The 24,138-nt window shown below is 43.5% G+C and overlaps 1 protein-coding gene across 2 annotated transcripts in view; it reads right to left on the bottom strand.

Annotated features, from left to right (window-relative positions):
- SMIM14 (small integral membrane protein 14) overlaps positions 1 to 24,138 on the bottom strand; it is a 72,936-nt gene that overhangs the window by 26,693 nt on the left and 22,105 nt on the right. For both annotated transcript variants that reach the window (XM_084627103.1, XM_084627102.1), the window contains one exon: positions 4,089 to 4,137. In XM_084627103.1, coding sequence (XP_084483229.1) covers positions 4,089 to 4,137 — 49 coding nt within the window. The remainder of the gene's footprint in view (positions 1 to 4,088; positions 4,138 to 24,138) is intronic.

The raw sequence follows: 24,138 nt of genomic DNA, 5'->3' as shown, positions 1-24,138 counted from the left end.
AGACAGTTACTCTTCAGATATCTGATTTTAGCTGCTTTGGACAAACAGTAAGTACATTTTTGAAGCCATGATTATATGCAATTTGCATGAATATCAGGTGATTGCACAAAGCAAAGCATTTTTAACTCAACCATTCTAAAAGGCCAAACAAATCTTGGTCTTATCCTCCTCTGCTAATTCCAGTTCAAAGGGAAAACCTAATTACCTAAAAGTAAAAGGAGCATTCTGGATCTCCTCCACTGTCTCCCTTTTGCCTTCTTAGAGGCTTCAAATCACAATGACCTTCCCTGAGTAAGGGCATGTCTACACTACAAACTTTTGCTGCTATAAGTTACACTGGCATAAAGCCACCGCAGTTAGCATATTGCTTGTGCACATGCATACTTGGCTCCCTTTGTCGGTGCTGCGCGTACTCACCCAAAGTATTTGTTTCAATGCACAGTGCCATGCACCATGGATAGATATCCCAGTGTGCAACTCGCCACTGTCCAGCATGCTGTCTTTTGGTGGGGCAGAAACAAGTTGCATAGGGTTGAATGGCACTGCAGGGTCAAGTTCCCATCATGCAGCTTTCTCCACCCTATAACATCATCTCTAGCCCATAATTTTCACGCTTATTATTAAAATCCTACGAACTCATGCAGGACTTGTTGCTATCTGCCATCTCGGACAGAAGCATGGGGTCTGCACAGCTCTGCACTCCTGTTATGAGCATTGCAAGCACAGGACACATGATCCTGAGGTATTTGCAGAGCCAGAAGGAGAATCACAGGAATGATGATGATTTCCTGAAGGGCAGATTGCTGTGGGCCATAGCGAGAACCAATTAAAGATTGTTGTTGGCGTTCACGGAGCAGCTGCAAATGATGGAGTGCAGCTTCTGGATCCAATAAATGAGCACTGACTGGTGGGATCCCATCATAATGCAGGCTTGGGATTATGAGCAGTGGCTGCAAAACTTTCAGATGCACAAGACCACATTCCTGGATCTGTGTGCTGAGCCTGCCCCAGCCCTCTAGCATAAGGACACCAACAGGACAATGGCACTGCCAGTGGAGAAGTGAGCGGTGATCACCGTGTGGAAAACTTGCTGTGCCATATTGCTGCCAGTCAGTGGGAAATTATTTTGGAGTTGGAAAATCAATTGTGGGGGCCACTGTCAGGCAAGTGTGCAGGGCCATTAAACATCTGCTACAGAGGAACTGTGACTCTCAGCAACATGCAGGACATAATGGATGGATTTGCAGCAGTGGGATTCCTGAACTGCAGTGAAGTGACAGATGGCATGGATACTTCTGTTTTGGCACCAGACCACCTTGCCACAGAGTACATCAGCAGAAAGGGCTACTTTTCTATGGAAGCACTGGTGGATCACCAGGGACGCTTCACTGATATCAGAGTTGGCTGGTCAGGGAAGGTGCACAACACTCACATCTTTAAGAACATGGACTGTTCAGAAAGCTACAACCAGGCACTTTCTTTCCCAACTGGCAGATTATCATTGGTGATGTTGAAATGCCATTATTGATCCTGGGGGACCCAGCCTAGCCTTTAGTCCCCTAACTCATGAAGTCACACACCGGATACTTTGACAGCAACAAGGAAAGATTAAACTACTGGCTCAGCAGCTTGAAAAAGGCTTTGGTAGACTGAAAGGGCACTAGCATTGTTTACTTCACAAGATTGGGTATCAGTAAGAAAAATATCCCAAAGGTTATAGTTAAGGCTAAGATTTAGTGACAGGTATTTTTGGTAAAAGTTGTGGACAGGTCATGGGAAATAAATAAAAATTCACAGTCCGTAACCTGCCCACGACTTTTACCAAAAATACCCTGACTAAAACTCTACTTCTGGGGTTCGACTGCTCAGGGACAAACAGTAGTTACACCGACATAAGGTGCAGGGTAGACATGGTCTTAGAAGGGCTTGTGTCTCTCTCAGCACCTCCCTCCAACTGAGCCCTGATGGTCTTTTAGCAGGCCCACTAGGTGCTTGTTATTCAATTAACAAGGATAGGCTTGTTCCCCTTAAGTTAGATTGTCACAGGTAGCCTGGGCCCGGATTTGCCTTGAAGAAGCTAGCGGTCCTGTAGCAGGTATGCATGGTATTCATATGGAAACAATTGGCTAAACAGGTATGCATGTGGAAATAATTGGCTAAAAATCCATCCCTCAGAAACAGGCAGCCTAATCAAGCATGTATGTGCACTACTTGGTTGAGCATTATGCTGCCTGGACATATGTGTCATTGAAGGCTTTATGCATTAACAAGCTTTGGGGTAAAATTTTCCAAGCCTCCTCTAGTCACGTAGGAGCCTGAGGCCCATTTTCAAAGATGACTTTAAGTCAGACTTAGATTCTTAAGGCTTAAATTACTTTAGAAAATGGGCCTTAGGCTCCTAAATCAGATGCTTTTCAAAGGCTAAATTAGGCTCCTCGGTTAGGTGCTCTTGAAAATTTTACACTATTGTTTTAACTACACTTCCCTTGCCCACTGCTGCTCGCTCCCCATCCAAATGCATTCACAGACAATAATGTTTGTATTACCTGAGTACAAACTGTAACTAGTGCTCAATCCTACCAGGCGGTGAGCACTCTGCCACTCAAAACCCTCAATGGAATCTCTACACAGATACACTTCCATGTTTGAATTGATCCCATTTGGCTAACATGATGATGTCCAGTCAGTGTGCACTTATTATTTACAGGAAATTTACAGCATATTTTAAGCGAACATACACCTCAACACTGCTGTATTAATGAAATGGCCACTGAGTCAGGGAGAAATGCCATCACACTGTTCTTTAGTGCAGCTTTTCTCAAATGCGGGCAACAGGGGCTTTTCTTGTGGCCACAGCTTCCTGGGGTGTGATGGTGGGACGGGGGGAGGGAGGGGAAAGCAGCAGCCCTCCCTGGTGCTCCTGGATGCACAGCCTTGGTGTTGGTTGCTGGGGCTTCCAACAAGGGTTGGGCAGCCGGTGGGTGTGGTGGGGCTCAGAATTTGAGCTTCAGCCTGGAGGTGGCGGGGAGGAAGGCTCTGGTAGTGAGGCTTTGCGCTCTAGCCCCAGGTTCCGGCAGTGGGGCTTCAGGCTCTGGCCTCCGCTGCTTTCCCGGCCAACCCCCAAATCCCCAGTTGCCCCTGCTGCCTACCCTGATCTCCCATCCAGGGCTTAATTTGTCCCCAGACTTCCCAGGGCTGAGTAAATCTGCTGTGAAAAGTGATACTTGTATGTTGTTAATATCACTTTTCACAGCAGACTTACTAGCTAGCAATAAATAAATTACAATGATTTGGATGTGTGTATGTGCATATTTATTTGTTTTTCCTAAAGCTAATTAAGTATTTTAGGAAGAAGTGTGAAAGCGGCCACCAGCAAGAGTTGGTGGCCACACCCTGAGGCTACCAAATAATTTGTCCTGAGAACCCCTGCCTTGTATACCATGCATAATGGATCAGATTCCCTCACAGGCAGATGCTGGCAGAGGCCCTTCTGTGAAGGAAACTCTTCTCGGAGTGGAGGGGGATCAGAGTGGTTCAAAGAGACTGCACAATCCTACAAGTGAATGGCACTAGCCATGGAGGGGGCATGACCCAGGCATTCAGGGGATGTATTGATTCAGCACAGCCCCACTGCAGTCTTCACTGGCAGGGCTCCCATAGTGCTACATGTGGACATTAAAACCACCCTCCCCTGGCACAACCTCTGTGCATTGGAAAAACCATGATTCTCCTGCCCAGGGTGAATCCCACTTAGTACCATGGTACTTGCTGGTGCAAGGAAGGTCAAGTTTGAACCCTGAAAGTTACTAGGCTAAATTCCATTAGACTTGGGGACAAATCGAGAAAGGTGCTGCACTCCAGCAACTCATGTTGACGCCAGTGGGTTTCAGGGTTGCTCAGCCCAGGATGTGGCCCATAACATACATTAATTTAAATCTGACAACGATTAATTCAAACCACAACTCTGTGAGGGAAAAAAAAAAAGAGATCCAGGCCATACATCTCATTTTAGTTAATTACTGCTGCTTATTTTGACTTTCACAGGAGTCCTAATGTCATACACTTCCACTTAGAATAGGGTTACTTACCTTCTTGAAGGCATTCCGTGTCTGTGCAGTATGACTGGGATTGCCTCAGCTGAAATGAATAAAAAGAAAGACCTCATGGTTAGGAAAGGGACTTGATCAGCTGTTCAAAAGTAGCAAGAGAGATCTGAATTACTGCATAGTTTAAACTTATTCAACAGAATGGATCTATACAGAGTTTAAAAAATATTAGGGAATAGTGTGTTGAATTTTTGAACTGAAACCATTTATTTAATATTACATCAGCAGAGATCTTTGATAAGAGAGATTGTAACTGCTACATTGCTGCCTCACACCAGGGTTTTGGTATGTAAAGAATCCTAGTTATTTTGGAGGTTTCTAAATAACTATTTATATAATGTACTTTAAGATGACTGACTTCTTATATAATGTACTTTAAGATGACTGGAAGTACTGTTGCTCCCATTATCTACATTCCTGGTATGTTACACAAGGGTTAAGTCTGAATACATTTTTTAAGTTCAAGTTTATAAACCTGTATATACTTTGAGGTTCATAATGGATGGGTGCTGTTAAAAGAAAGATTAAAAAGCTACATTAAAATACTACGTGATCATCTATTAATATGTGATCATACTAAAATAAAGCACTTGCACATTAATTCTGGCATTTCCCATCTTTTGCGTTCTTGATTTTTCAACCTAATAACTTTCTTTAAATAAAGGTTTTTTTGTATACAGTTTGCTAGTTTGTGAGGTTGAGAGAAAAAAACTGCAGAAACATTTTCTATTATGTACAATTATACCACCAGCCCCACTGGCAAAGGTTGAACCCTGGCCTTTCAATTTTGCAGAAAGATACAGCAGGTTTGTTTTGAGAAGCAGCCTGGTAAAGAGAATGGATTTTGTGTCCAGCCTATTAGGGAGTTGGGTTCTTTTCCTGCTTGTGCAACCTCTCAGTGGAAAATGAAATATTGATTAATTATAAAAGGTGTGAAGGGAAATATAAACATTAATGATAAATGAGTCTTGAACTCATGTTCTCCTGGTTCCCCATTATTATTGGCGTTTGTTTCTGTTCCGGGGTTCATGTCACATTTGCAGGTTATGACCGCAGAGGCAGGGATTGATCACTGGGAATTTATTCTGCTGCCAGGTGATCTCTCTTCCCAGGCGTTGTGAGGGACGGGGCAGTGAGGACTGGTCTTAGAATGTTCAGGGATTCTGACATGCTACCAAAATTACATTTCGCAAAACACAAGCTGGAGATAGGAAATGGTGATTTTCAAAAAGCAATTTTTATTCGGGCAAAGCTGCATAAAAATTCCTGGGATGAACAAAAGGCACATCTCTGACCTCAAAACAGTCGCCATGTTGAATTTCAAAGACTTGCTTTAATAGCAGTATCAGAGCATCTCTCTCTTTTCGTCACAATGGGATGCTCACTATGACTTTGGTGTATTAATCAATACAGGCACATACACACACTAAATAGTACAAGTGTAATTGTTCATGATTAAACAAATCTAAGTAGCTTGTGCAGAAGTCTCACACTTTCCCCCAAGTTTTACCTTACAGTGGTGTAACAGGTATGATCACTCATTTTGTTATAAGCACATAGCATATTATACAAAGCACAACACTTCAAAAAGACCAAGACAGCAAAAGCTGAGCAACTGAGAAAGGAAGACATTTTTAGTCAGAACATTTAAAACTCAGTTTATACCTATTTAACTTCAATGACTAATGAACATTTTGGAGAAAGGAACCCTTTACTAAAGATTCATCGCAACACTTCCTTCAATGAAGGTGTTACGAGCTCATAATAAACATGCTCTGAGACTGTCAAGAAGGCCTCCAGCAAAACCAGGGAAAAACAAAATTAACTTTCCTAATGTTTCTATGGTTAATAAGCAAGCAGAAAAAAATCTAATAAAAGACACCCCCACTCCCAGAAACAACACTGAAAACCAAACCTACTTCCAGGCCTTCTTTACATATCACAAAGAAGGTCACAAGCCCAATTTTTATTACAAACCTTTGTAGATCATCCCTATGAGGGGATGAACTTCTCTTACCAAATGATGCTGACTTAGAATATTTTGTGACTGAAATATTCTGGACTGTAAAGATTGGACATTGGTGTAACTACAGTTTAAAGAGGTGAATGATGTGGATAAATTCCACTCATAAAAGGGCTTGATTTAAGGAGGGGCTAAACATTTACAATCCCTACTGGAGGCCACAGGGTTTGCAGGTGGTCAGCACTCGTGAGTCAAGCCCAGAATATTAAATGGACAAAAGATATACAATTCGACCTTTGAGACATAATACAGACTCACTAGCATGTATCATACATTCTTTAATACACACAAACCCCTTCCCATATAAACAACAAAAAACAATTTCTTCATATATTTGTAATAAAGATCTTTTTTTGATGTTTATGCAAAAAAAAAAAATAGGTAACATTTTCAAAAGTGCCTTGGTCACTTTGGCTCTTAAATCCCATTTAAATTCAATAGGATTTAGGCTCCAAGGGGGACTTAGGCGCATCTGAAAATTTTACCCAATAGTTATAAACATGGACCTGCTGTACCAATTACTTGCCACATGAAGACAATGGTGTAAGCAAAATACATAACTTTGATACAGAGTGCAGAAGAAATCTGTGGAAAATTACAGTAAAATATGTGAGGGCTTTTACGCTGGTTTATGTAATCTGCAGACATTTTATGGAGACTCCCCCTAACCATGCACACCCCTTCCTACATATGAGTCCCACTCTACAGCTCTTGTGAACTTAAAGCTCCCACTGAAGTCAACTCTTAATCTAGCTCCTGCTCACATGGAAACAGTATCAGAAGGAAGCCCAAAGCAAAATCAAATAAGAGAGGCAACTTTTACAAATATCAAACAACACCTGTCTATTCTAACTCTTTCCCCTTTAACATTCCGCAGTGTGACTACCACTCATGCAGCTCCTCTGTCTAGTATATACAGCTGCTAAAGGCTACCGGTGTTTTAAACACAGTGTCATCTACTCCTGCTCGAAGCACTAATCCATGCCTTGTTATACACTACCCAGTTCAGAATAGCTTTACACTGTTGTTAAAATGCCTTTTAGCACTCTCTCCCCCCCGCCCCATATTTCTTTCCATTGTACTGCTAATGCAGCGCCAGCAGCAGTAGCAATGGTGGGAGCTCTAGTGCAGGCTGACCATTGGTATTTCAACCACCATGTGAAGCTTACTCATTAAGATTTGAAAGACACTTTAAGGCCCTTGGATGTAAGGTGATACAGAAATGCCAAGTGGCAGAAATATTCAAAGTAACTGATCTATCTTAAGGTAAGTGCCACTAGAAGAGCGATTTTCAACGTTTTTTCATGTGTGGACCCCTAACAATTTTTTAATGGAGGTATGGACCCCCTTGGAAATCTTAGACATAGTCTGCAGACCCCCGGGGCTCCATGGACCACAGGTTGAAAACCACTGCACTGGAAGAATTGTTTGACATAACTGAAAAATATTTTCTTGTTGAATACATGGACAAGGTCTGTTTTATCCATAAACAAATATACTAATGAACCCTTAAAGAGAAAAGATAACAGAATACTCTGGCTGTGAGTTTCAGAGTATTTGCTCACACAATACTCATTTAGGGCAGGTCTACACGACAGCTAAAATCAACACTCTGAGATCGATCCACCGGCAGTCCATTTAGCAGGTCTAGTGTAGACCCACCAAATCGACAGCAGATCACTCTCCAGTTGACCCCTGTACTCTACCCCCGACAAGAAAAGTAAGGTAAGATTTTCTCCTGTCAACTCCCCGTGGTGTAGACCCCGCGGTAACTCGACCTAAGGTACATAGACTCCAGCTACGTTATTCACGTAGCTGGAGTTGCATAGCGTAGGTCGACTTACCGTGGTAGTGGAGACATAGCCTTAGTTTTAGGGGGTTTTAGATGCCAAGTCCTTTAGGCAGCTTTGAAAATTTCAGACTATGTTCTGAAACACCTGTTTGCAAGATGTAAGAGCTAAAAAGTGCACATTTCCTATGAGCTGTGTGAAATGAATTTCTATGGGAAACAATACATAGTAATGCAAATTTAGTCACATGAATCCCTGTCTGCAGGAAGTTCACTTTTTAATAGTGTCTCCTATATCCATATTGAGCAACATAAAAAAATCAAGTATTTTAGTCTTGCATTTGAGTTTTTCTTTTTAAAGACGCATGAGTTGCTTAAGGTCCTATCTAAAAAAAGATTACCCACATCATGAAACAGTTCTTAAGAAGCTACAGATCATGCACACTCCTGTAATTGTTATTGGAACATTATTTATGCCCTCTTTCCCTTACTGCCCACAAGTTTGTGAAAAACTCCAGCCACCTGTTCAATGTGAGTTCAAATGTGATTACATAACTGATGGAGCTATGTAATTTATTTGTTTAAAACAATGACGTGACTTGCAAACAAATTGTTCTCTTGTGATAGAACGTAGTGGATTATTTGAAATTAATTGGTGTAAAGAAAAACAGGTTTTGCTCAGTTCAAACTGGAGCATTGGCTCTAATTCCATGTAACCCTGTACTAGTCTGATCCCATTGTGGTCATTAAATTAGTCTAAATGAAAGAAAAAGAGACTTCACTATATCTTACAGGAGGCATATGTAAGTTAAATAGTGGGGATAGCTAAAAAACTTCTTCCTAGAACTAGAATACCTCTTCTCTTACCAACTCTGCCTATTTCCTGCTAAATGCTTCCATAGGGGACACAGTAACTATTAGAAATTCTGAATATTGTGTATTTCAAGTATCATAAGTGAAAGAGGAGCAATTCTCAGAGTCTGAACAGTTTCTGTAGTTAAATGTTTTGGTCTAAAGGGGTGGGGAGTTGTGGGTGAAGGTTTATGGGATAACAATATTTAAAAGTGGAACTAATTTTTTTATTTTAAAATACAGATTTCACCAATGAATTCCATTCTTCAGTTAGAAAAGAAAGATAAAGTAGCTCAGTTTTAGTGGCTGCAGTTCAACTGAAAGACAATCTCAATGATATGGTGCTGGGAGAGGTGTGGTTTTGATTTGAGGACAGTCAGACGTTAATTCTAAAATTGGATAACATTTTATGCTCAAAGGTATGAAAATATTAATGAATATTAGCGTTGTTTTTATTTGTTTTCCAGTGGAGAGACTTCCATGTTCTCAAAAACATAAATTCAGTTCAGGATTAGCATCTTAATCATAGGGCCTGATCCACAGCCCACTGAAGTCCATGGGAGTCTTTCTATTGATTTCAGTGGGCTTTGGATCAAGCCCTAAAGAGGACACTATCAGATACTTAGGGTTTAAGCAATTAGGCTTTGTTTAAAAAGGAAGGAGCTGGGAGAGGGAGAACTTACAAAACCAAATATTAATAGAAGTGCTTTTATTATTTTCTTTCATGTCACTGTTTTGTGTTTGGATTTAGAGGTTCCCTGCGTAATGTCTGCCACCCCAATGTTGCAGCATTGTACTAGTACATAAGACCCAGAAGTGAAAGTGACTAGAGTATGTTTTATTGTCCAAATTGAGTTAAAGGCGAAATGGAAACAACAGAAAGGGTGAAGAAGAAGTTAGAGTGTCAAAATTTTCAGTTTCAATAAACCAGCCTTACTGGTGATACAGCTAAAAAATATTTTTAAACCCAATAATGTCCTTTTTATCTCCTTCCAAGTACATTTTTTAAAATGTCCCCTTCCAGGGCAAAATGAGCTAAAACACCATCCAAACATACAAAAAGAGTTCCTGTGTCAGTTTTGGAGTTTGCTTTATTTAAAGCAGATTTTGGAGTGTGAAGATACCAAAGATGTAAAAATGACTCCTTACCCAGTTGTGGAATTACAAAATTACATTATGCCCACCTATTGAAATATTTAAAATGGGAACCCAAACCCAAGGGTATGGCGGGAAGAAGGGGCAGGTATTTCTAGATCAGGTGGGAAGATCCCACCCCTCCCCTCTGACCCAAATGAATATTTTTGGCTTTGTAAAAACCAATACCCAGTTCAGAAGACAAGAACCCCTCCGATTAATGTTTCAAACAACTCCTTACATTTTTCCAGATGCACCTCTCTTAGTCCCAGTTCACACTGCTAATGCAGCGGTGTTAAAATCCAGCTGCCCCATGACACAGTTAAAGCATGGTTTCAACTTGTAGTGTAGACAGGTCCTTACCATGTTTTAACTGTGTTCAAGAAGCATGCTGAAAACCTGGATGTGTCCCACTCCTCCTATTACAAGAAGTATTAAGTTTTGCTAGGAGTTTGTACAGTTCTTAGCACAATGAAGCCTCAAAACTTGGGGCCTTTGAGTGCTACCACAATACAATAATAAAATGGTCTCAGTGGCTGCTTCCCTTAATGTTTTTGTGAACTCACTGTACTAAAAAACTGGATCCTCTCTTTATTTACTCCAGTGTAATGTGGCTCAATCCTGCTTGGATCAGCTTCCAAGCTATGCTTCCAAGCTACGCTCAGACATCAGCAGCCTCATGAACATTAGGCCCCGTTCTGCAGTCCCTACTCCAGCAAAAAACCCTTTAAATACAGTAGTTTTGCCTCAGTAAGGACAGGGAATCATGCCAAATATGAACTATAAGGGACAAAGATTATTTTAAAATGTATGGAACTTTAAAAGTATTATTAAAGCAATTTAAAAATGACTAAGTGCACAATATTTGGCAAATACTCTATAACTATATTCTTACTCATTCTCATGGCACTCAAGAATTTGCTAGGAATTGCCCCAAACAGATAAATAGATATAATCGGTGCGCCAAACATCTTACAAACTAGTATCATCAGTGATGCAATGGGGGGGGGGGTAACAAGACAGGAAGAGAAAGGACAGGAATTACACCTGCAAGATAATCCATTGAGGCCTAATGTACAGCATCATGGCATGAAGAAGGATCCTTTTATTTTGGTGGTGGTGGTGGGGAGATTAAGATAAATGTTTTAGTTGGTTAATTTTGAGGATTTCATGGAAGAAGTGGGTATTCAGGAAACATGTGAACAAGAAGATCCCTTGTGGACCAGCTCAGGAATTTCCATACAAATGGTTCTGATAAAAAAAGTCCAGAAAAGGATGTCAGTGAGATACCAAGATGAGAGAGCAGAAAAGGAAGAGGATGAAAAGGGAAAAACAGAGACAAGGGTAACTAACTGGGAGACAAGGACAAGTAGTTTGAACTTGATATGGTGATACTTTATTCATCCCACTAATCAAGTCCTGTTAAGACAGAACCATAGCTAGTATTGGGTGAACATTTTCTGCAAGAAAAGCAAAATCTCTGCCTTGTGGTGAAAATTTTCTGTGTCCCAATCATAAACTCCATGTTTTTTCCAATTATGCTAGAATATGAGAACAGCATGGCATGCTCCTGATCGCAATCTGATGCTTCTGGATAAGGAAGTCACTCCTTTAGTTTAGTTGGGCAGCCACATCTGTTCTGTCAAAAGGATATTAATGATTTAGTAAACAACATGATAAATAAATTGCTGCCAGTATGATAGGCCAGCACAGAGGACAAGCCAGGTTGCGAACTGAATCCTAGTACTATCCATCAAGTTCATATTTAAAGATGCAGAAACTGACACCTACAAGCTGGGCAAGAGAAATGAGAAAGAGAGGGAGGGTGTATTGATGGAATTAAATTGTCCCTTAAATAAAATTAGCTTCCCTCAGAGAAATAGGCAAAGAGAAACAAACACCCCACACTCCCAAATACACTTTAAGTGAGTGGCAAGATGATGATAGAATAATAGTTGGAGGTATGAGGATAGAGGGGAAAAAATGGAGTCCAATCCTCTCCCATTGACAATGAGAGAGGGGGAGTGTTTAGTGCCTTTCGGGACAGAATACTTGGATTTTAAACCATACCTCAGAATCTAGAACCATCATCAGACCATCCAGGCAGGAGGAGGAGGAATGGTGGTGATCAGAGGGGGAAACTGTGACACTACGCCCCATATTATTTATAGAAATATTGTTATAATATGATAATGGCATAACTAAGATGTATTTTATGCAAGATGGGTCATGTGAAATATCATTGGAAAGGTTATGATTTACTGAATATGATTATCAGATTTGTATGCATGTATCATTTTTGTATCTGAAGTCAGGAATATTGTCTATGCACCTATTACAAATGTGTTTACACCTGGGGAATACCAACTAGACAGAAGGCAATTGGTTTGACTGCTGGCTGGAAAGGGCCATTGGGAAAAACGATAGATTTTTGAAGATGCTAATCTCCTACCTTCCTGGAAAGCCTTCCTGTGGATGCTGCAAAGAGACTTTGAGTTATGGCTGCAGGGTCATGTGATCAAGTCACCTGATACTAGACTCCATGATAAAATTAGTACTTTTCCACTAGCCGGACGTGGGAATCACACTGGAAGACAAAGGATTCCTGCCATATGTAAAATCTATTTAAGGCAGGGGAGTGACGTAATTGAGGTTCATTTGAGAATCCCCACCCAGGATGACTGCTGGAAACATCTAAGAAACAAAGATTGAGGGGAGGAGAAGAGCTGAGCCCAGGCTGGAAGGGTGTCTAGCCTGTGGATGAAATATCTGAAGTTCTAAGCTGCAGGTCAGTGCAGCTGGTTTTCAAGAATCTCTGCAATCTGCCTAAAACATCATTTAGGGTGAGAATTTGCTACTTGTACCAGTTTCCTTAGTACCTTAAGCTTAGTTTGAGGGTTTGTTTTATTTGCTCAGTAATCTGCTTTGATCTGTTTGCTATCACTTAAAATCTATCTTTTGTAGTTAATAAAATTGTTTTTGTTTTGTCTAAAACCAGTGTTTGGAAACAATACTTAGGGCAAAAAGCTGTTGCATTTCTCTCTCCACATTGAGGGAGAGGGTGAATTTTATGAACTTATGCTGTACAGTTCTCTGTGCAGCGCAAGATGGTATAATTTGGGGTTTACTCTGTAGAGGGGGTGTGCACTTGAGTACTGGGCAGTTCCTTAGCAGAGCCTTCCCATGCAGAACTGATCTCAGCATCTGTGTGTGTAACTACAGCTGGGTGTGTCCCTATCTGTGCTGAGAAAGTGCAGTCTGAAGCCTGGGGGAAGGACTTGACAGGCTGCATAGCAGTAGAGTGTAAAGGGAACCCAGGCTGGTGGGTCAGGTGGGCTCAGTGGTACCCCAGTTCCAAGTGGCACCCTGTGGGGAACCCATCACAGAAACATTATGCTCATTTTATAATTGAAGGGTAAGAAATAATATGGACGGGAATGCAGAAGAGAAACAGTTCAGCAGAGAGGAGATGGTTGTTGTGTAACGGGTGCTCCACTCCAGGCAGGAATTGCTCCTCCCTTTTTCTCTCCTCTCAGTCATATTGGTCGCCCCTTTTCTCCTCCCCCGACCCCAATTTCATACTCTATATTGTTTCTTTGTTGTGTTGCTTTGCTGGGAGACTAGGATGTGACCAATACCCCGCTGTTAGTGAACACAGAAAGGAGTGATGCAGCAGAGCAAGGTATCAATACAAAAGTCAGGGGAAGAGACCTTCCCATCTCCTACCATTCAAGCTGAACCTAGCAGGGAGTTTCATAATGCCTCTGGCAGCATGGAATAATAGACAACAAATCAGAGTCCAGAAATGATCATTCTAATCAGACTGCTTCAGATAACATTAAACAACAAAAGCAGATCTTGAGAGGGAACTACCAGACTTATATCTAACATACAAACAAACAAACATGCATATTTTTTTGACCAAATAATGGAAGGGCTCTATTCTGCAAAGTGACCCACATGGGCTGACACCTACAGCTGCATTTCCAGGCAGATGGTTTTGAAGGATCAAAACCTTAATGACTCATAGTTTAACTGACTTTGTAGTCACTTGGTGGCGCTAGAGATACAGTATGATTTCTTTTTATCATTAAAAGGAAAAGAGGCAGCCATAAAGGTTCAGATTATCAAAAACAGTCCAGCTACCACATAGTTTACAAATTATAATTACTCCTAGGAAACAGAGTTACTGAAATTTTCAATGTACAATCAATAGTCTTTCTACTACTTTTAATAAAAAGATCAAACAATGTAAGCAAATTTCAACTCCAGGTAGTCATGAGTGATCACAGAGAAATTATTATTATTACTAGTTAATCAGCATTGTGCAAGGCTCAGAACTGGGAGATGGAAAGAATGACAGCTGTGACAAACTTTGACAAAAGAATGACAAACTTTCAGATTAACTCTCTTATGGGAAAAGTGGTCTCCCTGAGACAGACACGGCTATACTTAACTTTTACCTGCTTAGAAATCTGCCTCCACTTGGACTGTTTGATCTAGAAATGGATTTGTTCACATGTATTCTGCTTGTTTTAGGTATCACTTACCTACCACTGTTTTCATTATACATTTTATGGGTTCACTCCTGCAAGGTGACAGAACCCTTAATCCAAATGAACTCAAGAGGGCTGGAAGTCAATGCAATCATAGAGCACTCAGGAGGCACCCAGCACCTTGCGGGTTCAGGCCCTCTGTTTTTCCCTTGTGACTCACACTACCTTAGGAGGGTCACCAGAGCTCCAACCTCATAAGTCAAAGATGGCTAATGACCTCCTCTGTGAATTTTAGGCCTCGTCTACAACTAAAAATTAGTTTGATCTGGCTACATTGCTGAGGGCTGTGAATAATTTCACTCCTTGCCTGACTCAGTTAGGTCAGCCTAACTCCCACCAGAGACACAGCTAGGTCGATGGAAGAATTCTTCCACCTACTAGCAATGGCCTCTCCAGGGGATGGATTTACTAAAGATACGGAAAAAACAACTTGTGTCACTGTAGCAAGTGTCTTCACTACAGCACTTGAAGTGTAGACTGAAGCTGAGGGCATGGCTACACTTGCAGATGTAGAGTGCTGTGAGTTAAACTAGCCCTCGGAGAGTGCAATAGGGAAAATGCTGCAGTGTGTCCACACTGTCAGATTCAAGCACACTGGCGTGGCCACATTAGCAGCTCTTGCAATGCCACAGAGAGCAGTGCATTGTGGAAGCTATCCCAGCATGCAAGTGGCTGCAACGTGCTTTTCAAATGGGGGGGATGGGGTGGAGTGTGACAGGGAATGTGTTGTGTGGATGTGGGGGGAGAGAGAGTGGGTTTTTGGGGGGCTGAGAGCATGTCAGCATGCTGTCTTGTAAGTTCGGACAGCAGCACACACCCCTCCCCCCACGTCTCTCTCTCTCTCACACTCACAGCAAGCAACATTCCACACTAATGGTTGCTTTGTCCTGGAGCAGATAAGTATGCTGGCTGTCAGAAACTGAGCTTTGAAAGGGCATATCGCACTCCTACAGCCGATTCCAAAACAATGACAAGAGGGGCCACTTGACTTAAGGGGATTATAGGACATTTCCGAAGGCCGATTGCAGCACAGTAATGCAACACCTCATTCACACTGATGTCAGGGCGTTTCAGCCGAGGCGCAGCAAGTGTTATGCTTCTCGTGGAGGTGGATTACCAGGAGCACTCCAGCTGCAGAGTCCAGGTGCTCTAAGTGTGGACGGGTCGTAAGTTAGGGCGCCTGGCGCTGCTTTAATGCACTCTAACTTGCAAGTGTAGCTAAACCCTGAGATTGCTCATTAGCACTTGGGGAGAATGGTCCTTCTGAGCCACCTAAGGCTTAGAGAAGGATGTAGGTCCCTAATGAGTCAAAGGGCATGGCTACACTTGCAGATGTAGAGCACTTTGAGTTAAACCCGCCTTCGGAAAGCGCAGTAGGGAAAGCGCTGCAGTCTGTCCACACTGACAGCTGCAAGCGCACTGGCGTGGCGACACTTGCGGTACTTGCAGCAGCATTGGGAGCGGTGCATTACGGGCAGCTATCCCACAGAGCACCTCTTCCCATTCTGGCGCTGTGGCTTGTGGGAAGGGGATGGGGGGTGCAGAGCAGATCGCATCAGATCGCATCCCAGCAATCCCTGTGCTTCCGTCCACATTTGGCGCCATCTTTCAGCGGTTTTTGTGCTGCGCGCTCTGTCTTCTCTTTCAGTCTGCGGGAATGGAGCCTGAACTGCTGAGGAGTATGCTGACGAGTCTCGCCAGCACGTCACGTTGGCAGTCGAGTTATTCTTTATGATCCAAAGTGACAGTGAGGGCTCCAATAATGATATTGACTCGAATAACGCATATGACACGAATTTGCTTGTGGCATTCATGGACATGCTCACCACCGTGGAACGCCAGTTTTGGGCTTGGGAAACAAGCACTGAATTGTGGGATCACATGGTCATGCAAGTCTGCGATGATGAGCAGTGGCTGCAGAACTTTTGGATGAGAAAAGCCACTTTCATGGGACTGTGTGAGGAGCTCGCCCCCACCCTGCGGCGCAAGGACACGAGACTGAGAGCTGCCCTGACCATGGAGAAGCGGGTGGCTATTGCAGTCTGGAAGCTGGCAACTCCAGACAGCTACCAATCGGTCGCTAACCAGTTTGGGGTGGGAAAGTCTACCATAGGAATTGTGTTGATGCAAGTTTGCAGACCCATTAATCGCATCCTGCTCAGAAGAACCATGACTCTGGGTAACGTGCATGACACTGTGGATGGCTTTGCGCAAATGGGTTTTCCTAACTGCAGAGGGGTGATAGATGGGACACATATTCCAATTCTGGCACCAGCCCACCTAGCCTCCAAGTCCGTTAATCAGAAGGGGTATTTCTCTATGGTTCTCCAGGCGCTTGTGGATCACCGTGGGCGTTTCATTGACATTAACGCAGGCTGGCCCGGAAAGGTGCATGATGCACGCATCTTTCGGAACACTGGCCTGTTCAGGAAGCTGCAAACCGGGACTTTTTTTCCCAGACCAGAAGATCACCGTAGGGGAAGTCGAAATGCCCACTGTGATCTTTGGAGACCCCACTTACCCTTTAATGCCGTTGCTCATGAAACCCTACACAGGGAGCCTTGACAGCAGCAAGGAGCGGTTCAACAACAGGCTGAGCCGGTGCAGAATGACTGTGGAGTGTGCTTTTGGCTGTTTAAAGGGCTGCTGGTGCTCTCTCTGTATGGGAAGCTGGACCTGGCTGATGACAGCATCCCTGCGGTTATATCCGCGTGCTGTACCCTCCATAACATTTGTGAAGGGAAGGGTGAACGATTCACTCAGGCATGGAACTCGGAGGTTCAACACCTGGAGGCTGAATTTGAACAGCCAGAGAGCAGGGCTACTAGAGGGGCCCAGCATGGGGTTGCAAGGATTAGGGATGCCTTGAGGGAGCAATTTGAGACTGAAAGCCACCAGTAATGTCTGGTGCCCTTCAGTGGTTAGTAGGAATCTGTGTTTCCTACGCTGACCTGCAGTGCCTGTTTCTTTCCTGCGCTAAGGTATTTTACTTTATGCAATTATAAAGAATGTTTTCAAAGCCAAAAAATCCATTTATTTATTGAAAAGAAACACAACTGCTTCGGAAACAAAGGGCAAGGGGGTGGGGTGGGGAATGGTACAATCAAAGATTTGCGTATGTCCTGTTATCATACTCAGCCTTCCTGTCTGGAATGCTGTGCAATGAGTGCTGCACTTCAGGATGGCTATCCTGCATGGTGATGGGGGTTGAGTGCAGTGGGTAAGGGTCGTAGTTTTCAGGCCTGGGTGGTGAAGCTACAGTTGTTGGAGAAGCTGGTGGCGGTAAGAACCTGGATGTTCGGAAAAGTGGGTTGGAGGTGACATGGGGGCACAAGGGAAAGAGTTTTGGGACAAGGACTGCAGGCGCGGTAGTGCTTCACCTGCATGGCTACGAGCACCTGGATCAAGTCTGCTTAGTGCTCCATTATGTTTATCAGCCGATCCGTGCTTTGCTGCTGGAGCATAGCGCTTTTGTGCCGGCGCTCCTCATTCTGCTGGCAGATCCTCCTTTCAGTGTCCCGCCACTCCTGCACTTTTCAATTTTCATTACTTCATGCAACATGTCTTCCTTGCTTCTACGTGGCCTCTTTCTGATTCTTTGGAGTCTTTTGGTCGGTGATAAAACAGATGGCTGAGATCTCAAGCTTGCATCTGTAAAGGCAAAATGCAACACTTAACAGAGGCAGCATTGTTCACACCAGACAGAGCAATGATTCCCCCGTACTTAAGGGCAAACACAGTCTACACAATAGCATAATTTATCTGTCCCAAAGCAAGTGCACATAATCCACGGGAGCCCCAAAATGGTAAGTAAGCACAGGGTCAAGCGTGACTGATTGTTTCATGGCTGTACCGTCCTCTGGGTTTCTGTGCTTTGGGGAGAGCCAACAGTGGGAGGGGGCCCCTATACTGAACACTGTCCCCATATTTTCCACAGGAGTTCGTCCTGGAAGATCTCTCTCTGCTGGAGGTGACCTGGGAAGCAAGGGAGGGTCTTCTACTACAATGCGGCTTCTGCCCTGGCCCATATGCAACTTGCCTGTGTGCAGCAGTGGTCCCCCGCCCCTCACGGCACAGTGGTGCAGACAAGTTAGCTTTACTGGGACAAGAACCACAGTGGCTCTCCCGAGAAACCTGCGCAAGCGCATTGCCCAAATTCTGGATGAGACCTTTGAAGAGATCACTGAAGCTGATTACCGCGATGAGAGAGCACATCAACGCCTATTCCGCATCTAGGCATGTATGCAGCCCTAACCCTTCTCATCCCAAGAGCCTGCACCGAATAACTTCCTTCCCAAAATAAAAGACGCTTACCGGGAACCTCCTCTGGTGTTTGTCCTTCCCCAACCACTGGCCGCTGCAACTGGCTACCTCCTGGCTTGACAACAGCTCCTGGCTGCACGCATCTAGGGATTCTGGGGTATCTTCCTCCATCTCAGCACCCTCGCTCCCGCTTTGCTCCTCCTCCTCCTCCTCCCGCCTTGTTGAACTGGGCTCTGAAGTGTCCATGGTGGTACTCGGAATGGAGGTGGGGTCGCCCCCAAGTATTGCATCCAGCTCTTTGTGGGAACGGCAGGTCGCAGGGGCAGCACCGGAGTGGCTGTTTGCCTCACGGGCTTTGTGGTGGCATTCCGCAGGTCCTTCACTTTAACCCTGCACTGCAGTGAGTCTCTGTCATGTCCCTTGATATCTGCCCAAAGGTATTGTAATTCCTACAGCTGGAGCGCAGCTGGGACTGGACAGCTTCCTCCCCCCAAACACTGATGAGGTCCAGCACCTCGCCATTGCTCCATACTGGGGATTGCCTGGCGTGTGGAGGCATGGTCACCTGGAAAGATTTGCTGAGAGCACTCCGTGCCTGGCTGAGCAAACAGGAAGGGGATTTTCAAAATTCCCAGAGAATTTAAAGGGCGGGTCTGAAGGTTCGTCACCTAAGGGCAGGGCAGTAGAGTTCAAAGTGATGATCACAGTGGCTAGAACAGGCATTGTGGGACACTTCTGGAGGACACTTCTGGAGAGCATGCTAACAGACCAGGGTGTCCACACTGGCGCCACGGCGCTCCAGCAGGGGCACACAAAATGTTATTCCACTCGCCGAGGTGGAGTACCAGGAGCACTGTAGCCGTGGAGTCAGATCGCTCTACATGCCTTGCCAGTGTGGACGGGTAGTGAGCTAGTGCATCCGGGGCTCCTTTAATGTGCTCTAACTCGCAAGTGTAGCCAAGCCCTAACGTTCATTGAGAGTCAGGGGTGACCCCATAGGGCCTCCTAAAATTTGTCTGGCAAGCTTTCTAAGCGTCACTGGAGCTTGTTGCTTTCTGCAGGTACACAGGAAGGGAAAGGAAAATGCTTCCTTAACTTTCCTTCAGCTTCCCCCAACCTCTGGTCTCCTTCTAAGGAGTATAAATAGAAATATATCCTCTTTCAGATCCTGGCCTCTGCTCTGTCCCCTTTGCACCAATGGAAAGCCGATTTAAAGAGCGCTTGGATATGGTAATCCCTGAGTAGCATGAAGTCCACACAGCTGGCCCTAAATTATCTGCTCTTAGCCCAGTTGACATAGGTGGTATGTTGGGACCACCAGTGTACAAGGGCAATATGCTCTATCAATCCTGCCAGAACAACCCCATAGGGACCATATAGGCCAGCACAAGATAGAGCAACCCCGAGGATGCTCTAAAACTTACACTGAAAGCCAAACAAGACCCTGGCTGCCCCCAGAATTTGGAGGCAGCAGAGAAGGGGCAGAAAGCCACCTGCCTTTTCCCTCTTCAAGCATGCAAAACCAGGCGAATAGATACACCTGAGGGGGGGAAGTCACTTCCCTCTCTGTGCCTCACCTTCCCAAAAATGGAGATAATGATACAGACCTCTTTTGTAAAGCACTCTGAGATCTAGTGATGGAAAGCACAGCATAAGAGCTAGAATATATATATATATATATATATATATATATATATATATAATATATAATATATATATATAACCTTGCAAAAATGCAGACAGGAACAAAATAGATACTTTTTTTAATTCAGCAACGAGGGGATGAAAATGTAATTGTAGCCCTGTGTGTATTAAAACATCCAATAATTGTAAACACTGGTATTAGCTGCTTGGTTGACTGGCTTGACATTTCATCACTTGATTCAATTCATTCTGTCTTAGTTGGAATATCTACTGAAAGCATGGTTCATGGTGGTCAAAGAAAAGATGAACACAGTAATGATCTTCATACGTTGCTACTGACTAATAAATATATTTCGGTCAATGGGATTTTGGAGATGTTATCAACCCTACAAAATTAATGGAAATATTTGCTCTAAAACAAGAAAGACATAATATGGTAAAACGCCTTAAAGTTTACTGCGGCTGTGCTCCAAGGTATCCTTAGTCTGCAATATAGCAAGCAGGTACATTAACTGGAGCAGCAATACCTACTGATATCTAAATTATGGAACTGCTATAGGACTCTGCACTTCCTAAATCTTAAAGAGTTCAGTTACGCTTTTGAACTGAATGTAGAGAGCAATAACTAAGCACAAAAGACTGTCCTAGATAGTTAGAGTAGAACTTGTATGCACTGATACCTTACCCACCCCAGTTCTCCCTGGATTCAAAAGTGATGTGTGGAAACATATCCATATTCCACTAACAACCCTTTACTGCTGTTTAAAAAGGTTTCTCTTAAATCAATTTCCATGTAGTGCAAAGAAACTGAAGGCAATCCAGTATTCAGAGCCAAAGCACTGGCTGGGAGTCCTGCACATCCACAGATTTTTACATGGCGAAGAGAGTGGGTCCAGATTTGTAAATGCATGGGAGAAGGATGTGAGCAGAAGCATGAGTCAGCATGGCTGCTGTCCCACGATGCTGGCTGGGAAGTGTTCCAGGCTAACAGAAGTGAGAGGGGCTACCACGGAATCCACAGTGCAAGAAGTTATAATGAAACTTGACAAGAGATCTGCTGGGCAACCTCCCACCTCAAGAGACCATCTCCAGGTATCCGAAATGTGATTAATGTAATTCTGATCCACTTTGAATTACAGGGCCATACCAGGTAAGTAAGCAGTATTGTTGGCTGCTTGAGTGGTTTTTTAAATCAGGTTTAAGTGCTGTGACATCTTTAAAAACTTTAGAAGTATTTGCAACAAGGAGTGTATTCTATTTTAACCACCTTTTTAAATTTTGTGCTGTTTGCACCAGGCCTATCTGCCAAGACTCACAGGTATGTTGGATACTATTTCAGACTACACCAATGTATATAATAAGATTCTAGAATGGTCTGGGTTAAGAGTAAAGGGCAAATCTGAATGGCCAGATGTGTCTGAAACATTCATAACTGAACGATTTGGGACTTCGCCACATGTACTCGCAATCTTAATTCCAGTTTAATGTATTTGTCTGGGAATCTTTGTAACGCTTCTGTAAATACATCTGTGGACACTAACAAGGTATATTGCACATTTTCAAGAATTAAGACAAATGCCATACACACAGACATTTTGTGAATACAACACAGAAAAACCGGCAATAACTCAGTGAATTTGGGTATCTTTCTACGATAAAAAGCTTTCACATTGAGGGTCCAATCCTACAAGATACTGAATGTCTCCTGTAAAATACTGAGTACTCTCAGCCCCCACTGGCTTTAATTAGTTGAGGGAGCTAAGAACTGCATTAAATTAGGCCCTGATTTTCAGAGGCATTAGGCACCCAGAATTCCACAGAAGCTGTGAGAGCTCAGCACCTCTGAAAAATTAGTCCCTTGGGCCTGCTCCTGGTCATTTTGAAGCTATGGGCAAAATTTCCATTTATTTCAATTATGCAGGACTGGGCCGTAGAAGAGTAACTCATGGGGCCGTCCTTAGGATTTATGGGGCCCCATGCAGTATTATTAAACTGGTACCCCTATGCCCGACAGCAGCCCGGGCTCACATGTGTATTTTAGATAAGCGTGGTCTTTTGAAGGATTTATTTTAAAAAACTATATGTCTGAAGATGCAAGCATTTAAGGCTAAAGATGAATATTTAGATTGTGCATCTAAAAATCAAGGATTTTTTAGAGATGTGATTTTATAATCTTCAGCAACACACTAATGAAATATTTTTAAAACAAATTTTAAACTAAGGTCCTGTAAACTAAATGTTCTGAGTAAATATTACAGTAATGCACAACTGTTTTTAGGCTTGTCTACACCGGCAATTTACAGCGCTGCAACTTTCTCGCTCAGGACTGTGCAAAAACACCCCCCGAGCACAGCAAATTTCAGCGTTGTAAAGCACCAGTGTACACAGAGCACCAGAGCTGGTAGCTACGCCCGTTGTGGAGGTGGTTTTTTTTAGAGCGCTGGGAGAGCGCTTTAGCATTGCCAGTGTAGACTAGCCCTTTGTCAGTAAATTCAGAAACTGACAGTATATACCTGGGGATTGGCAAATGCCTGTTAAATGGCTTCATTACCCCTTGAATGGCTCTTTAACAGTTTCAGTGTTGTGCTAATAGGTCTGGCAGGCTGGAAGGCTTTTTCACTCTTAAGAACTAGATTCCCTCTGGAGGAAGATTCACCAGGCTCCAGCAGCCAGCTGTGGTGGGAGCCTGCAGGAAGGGTCAGAACAGGGATAGGAAGAGGCAGGAGGATGGACACTAAGGCGTTGTCTACCCTGGCACTTTATAGTGCTGCAACTTTCTTGCTCAAGGGTGTGAAAAAACACCCCCCAGCATGCTGCAAGTTTCAGCGCTGTAAAATGGCAGTGTAGACAGTGCACCAGCTACAGTAGCTACTCCCCTTGCGGACGCGGTTTTTTTACAGCGCTGGGAGAGCTCTCTCCCAGCGCTGGTGCTGCAACTACACAGCCACGTTAAAACGCTGCCGCGACAGCGCTTTAACATTGCTAGTGAAGACATACCCTAAAACCCAGGGATGCCCTAAATTTTCACAGCCGCATATGCTGCATTTGCCTAAGGACAGCCCTGGTAACTCATAAAAAAGGCTCTTATTGTAGCGATATGCTGGATGGGATTCTTGGGCTAGACTGAACGTCCTGCTAAAATTCTGTCCCTGATCACGTGTAAGAGATTTCCTGGCCTCTGACTCTCTCTCTTTCTGGATATTGCTGAGCTATATGTGACAAGCATGATCCTTACAAATATTTAAGGGCAAATGTTTTGCCTTATAAAATGGACCAGATTGCACCAAACACGTATTTTACCATGTGAGATTACCCCTTCCTCCTTACAAAGCCTTCATCCCAATCTCTACTCCTCCTTCGGAAGTCGATCCCTGAGCAACACCACCAACTAATAGACTCAGTATACTTTCAGGTACAAAGTCTAAGGTATGAATACTCCTTTCAAAATGCAGTTTAATATAAGCTTATTGTCTCCTTTCTTGGTTGTGGGTAGGAAAAAGTGGTTTTTTTTAAATGGGAAAACAAATTAATAGCTTCCTCATTCCTAGCCACACATACCCCTGGGACACAGAGTTAGTCACAAGCTAACGGGGAAAATATTTGTTGTGGGCCCTTGTTAAAATATTGCTGGTACAGCACTGGAAAAAGGATCTGATCCTGCAAGGTGCCAAGTGCTCTCTACTCCCATTGGGTTCAATAGCAGTTGAGGGTGTTCACTACCTTAAAGAGGGTATTAATTCCAGCCCTAAGGCAGGAATTAAAATAAAATAA

Source organism: Lepidochelys olivacea (assembly GCF_965140295.1).
Source record: "Lepidochelys olivacea isolate rLepOli2 genome assembly, chromosome: 4".
In the NCBI taxonomy this organism is placed as follows: domain Eukaryota; kingdom Metazoa; phylum Chordata; order Testudines; family Cheloniidae; genus Lepidochelys; species Lepidochelys olivacea.
This window is presented reverse-complemented; position numbering and strand designations above follow the sequence as displayed.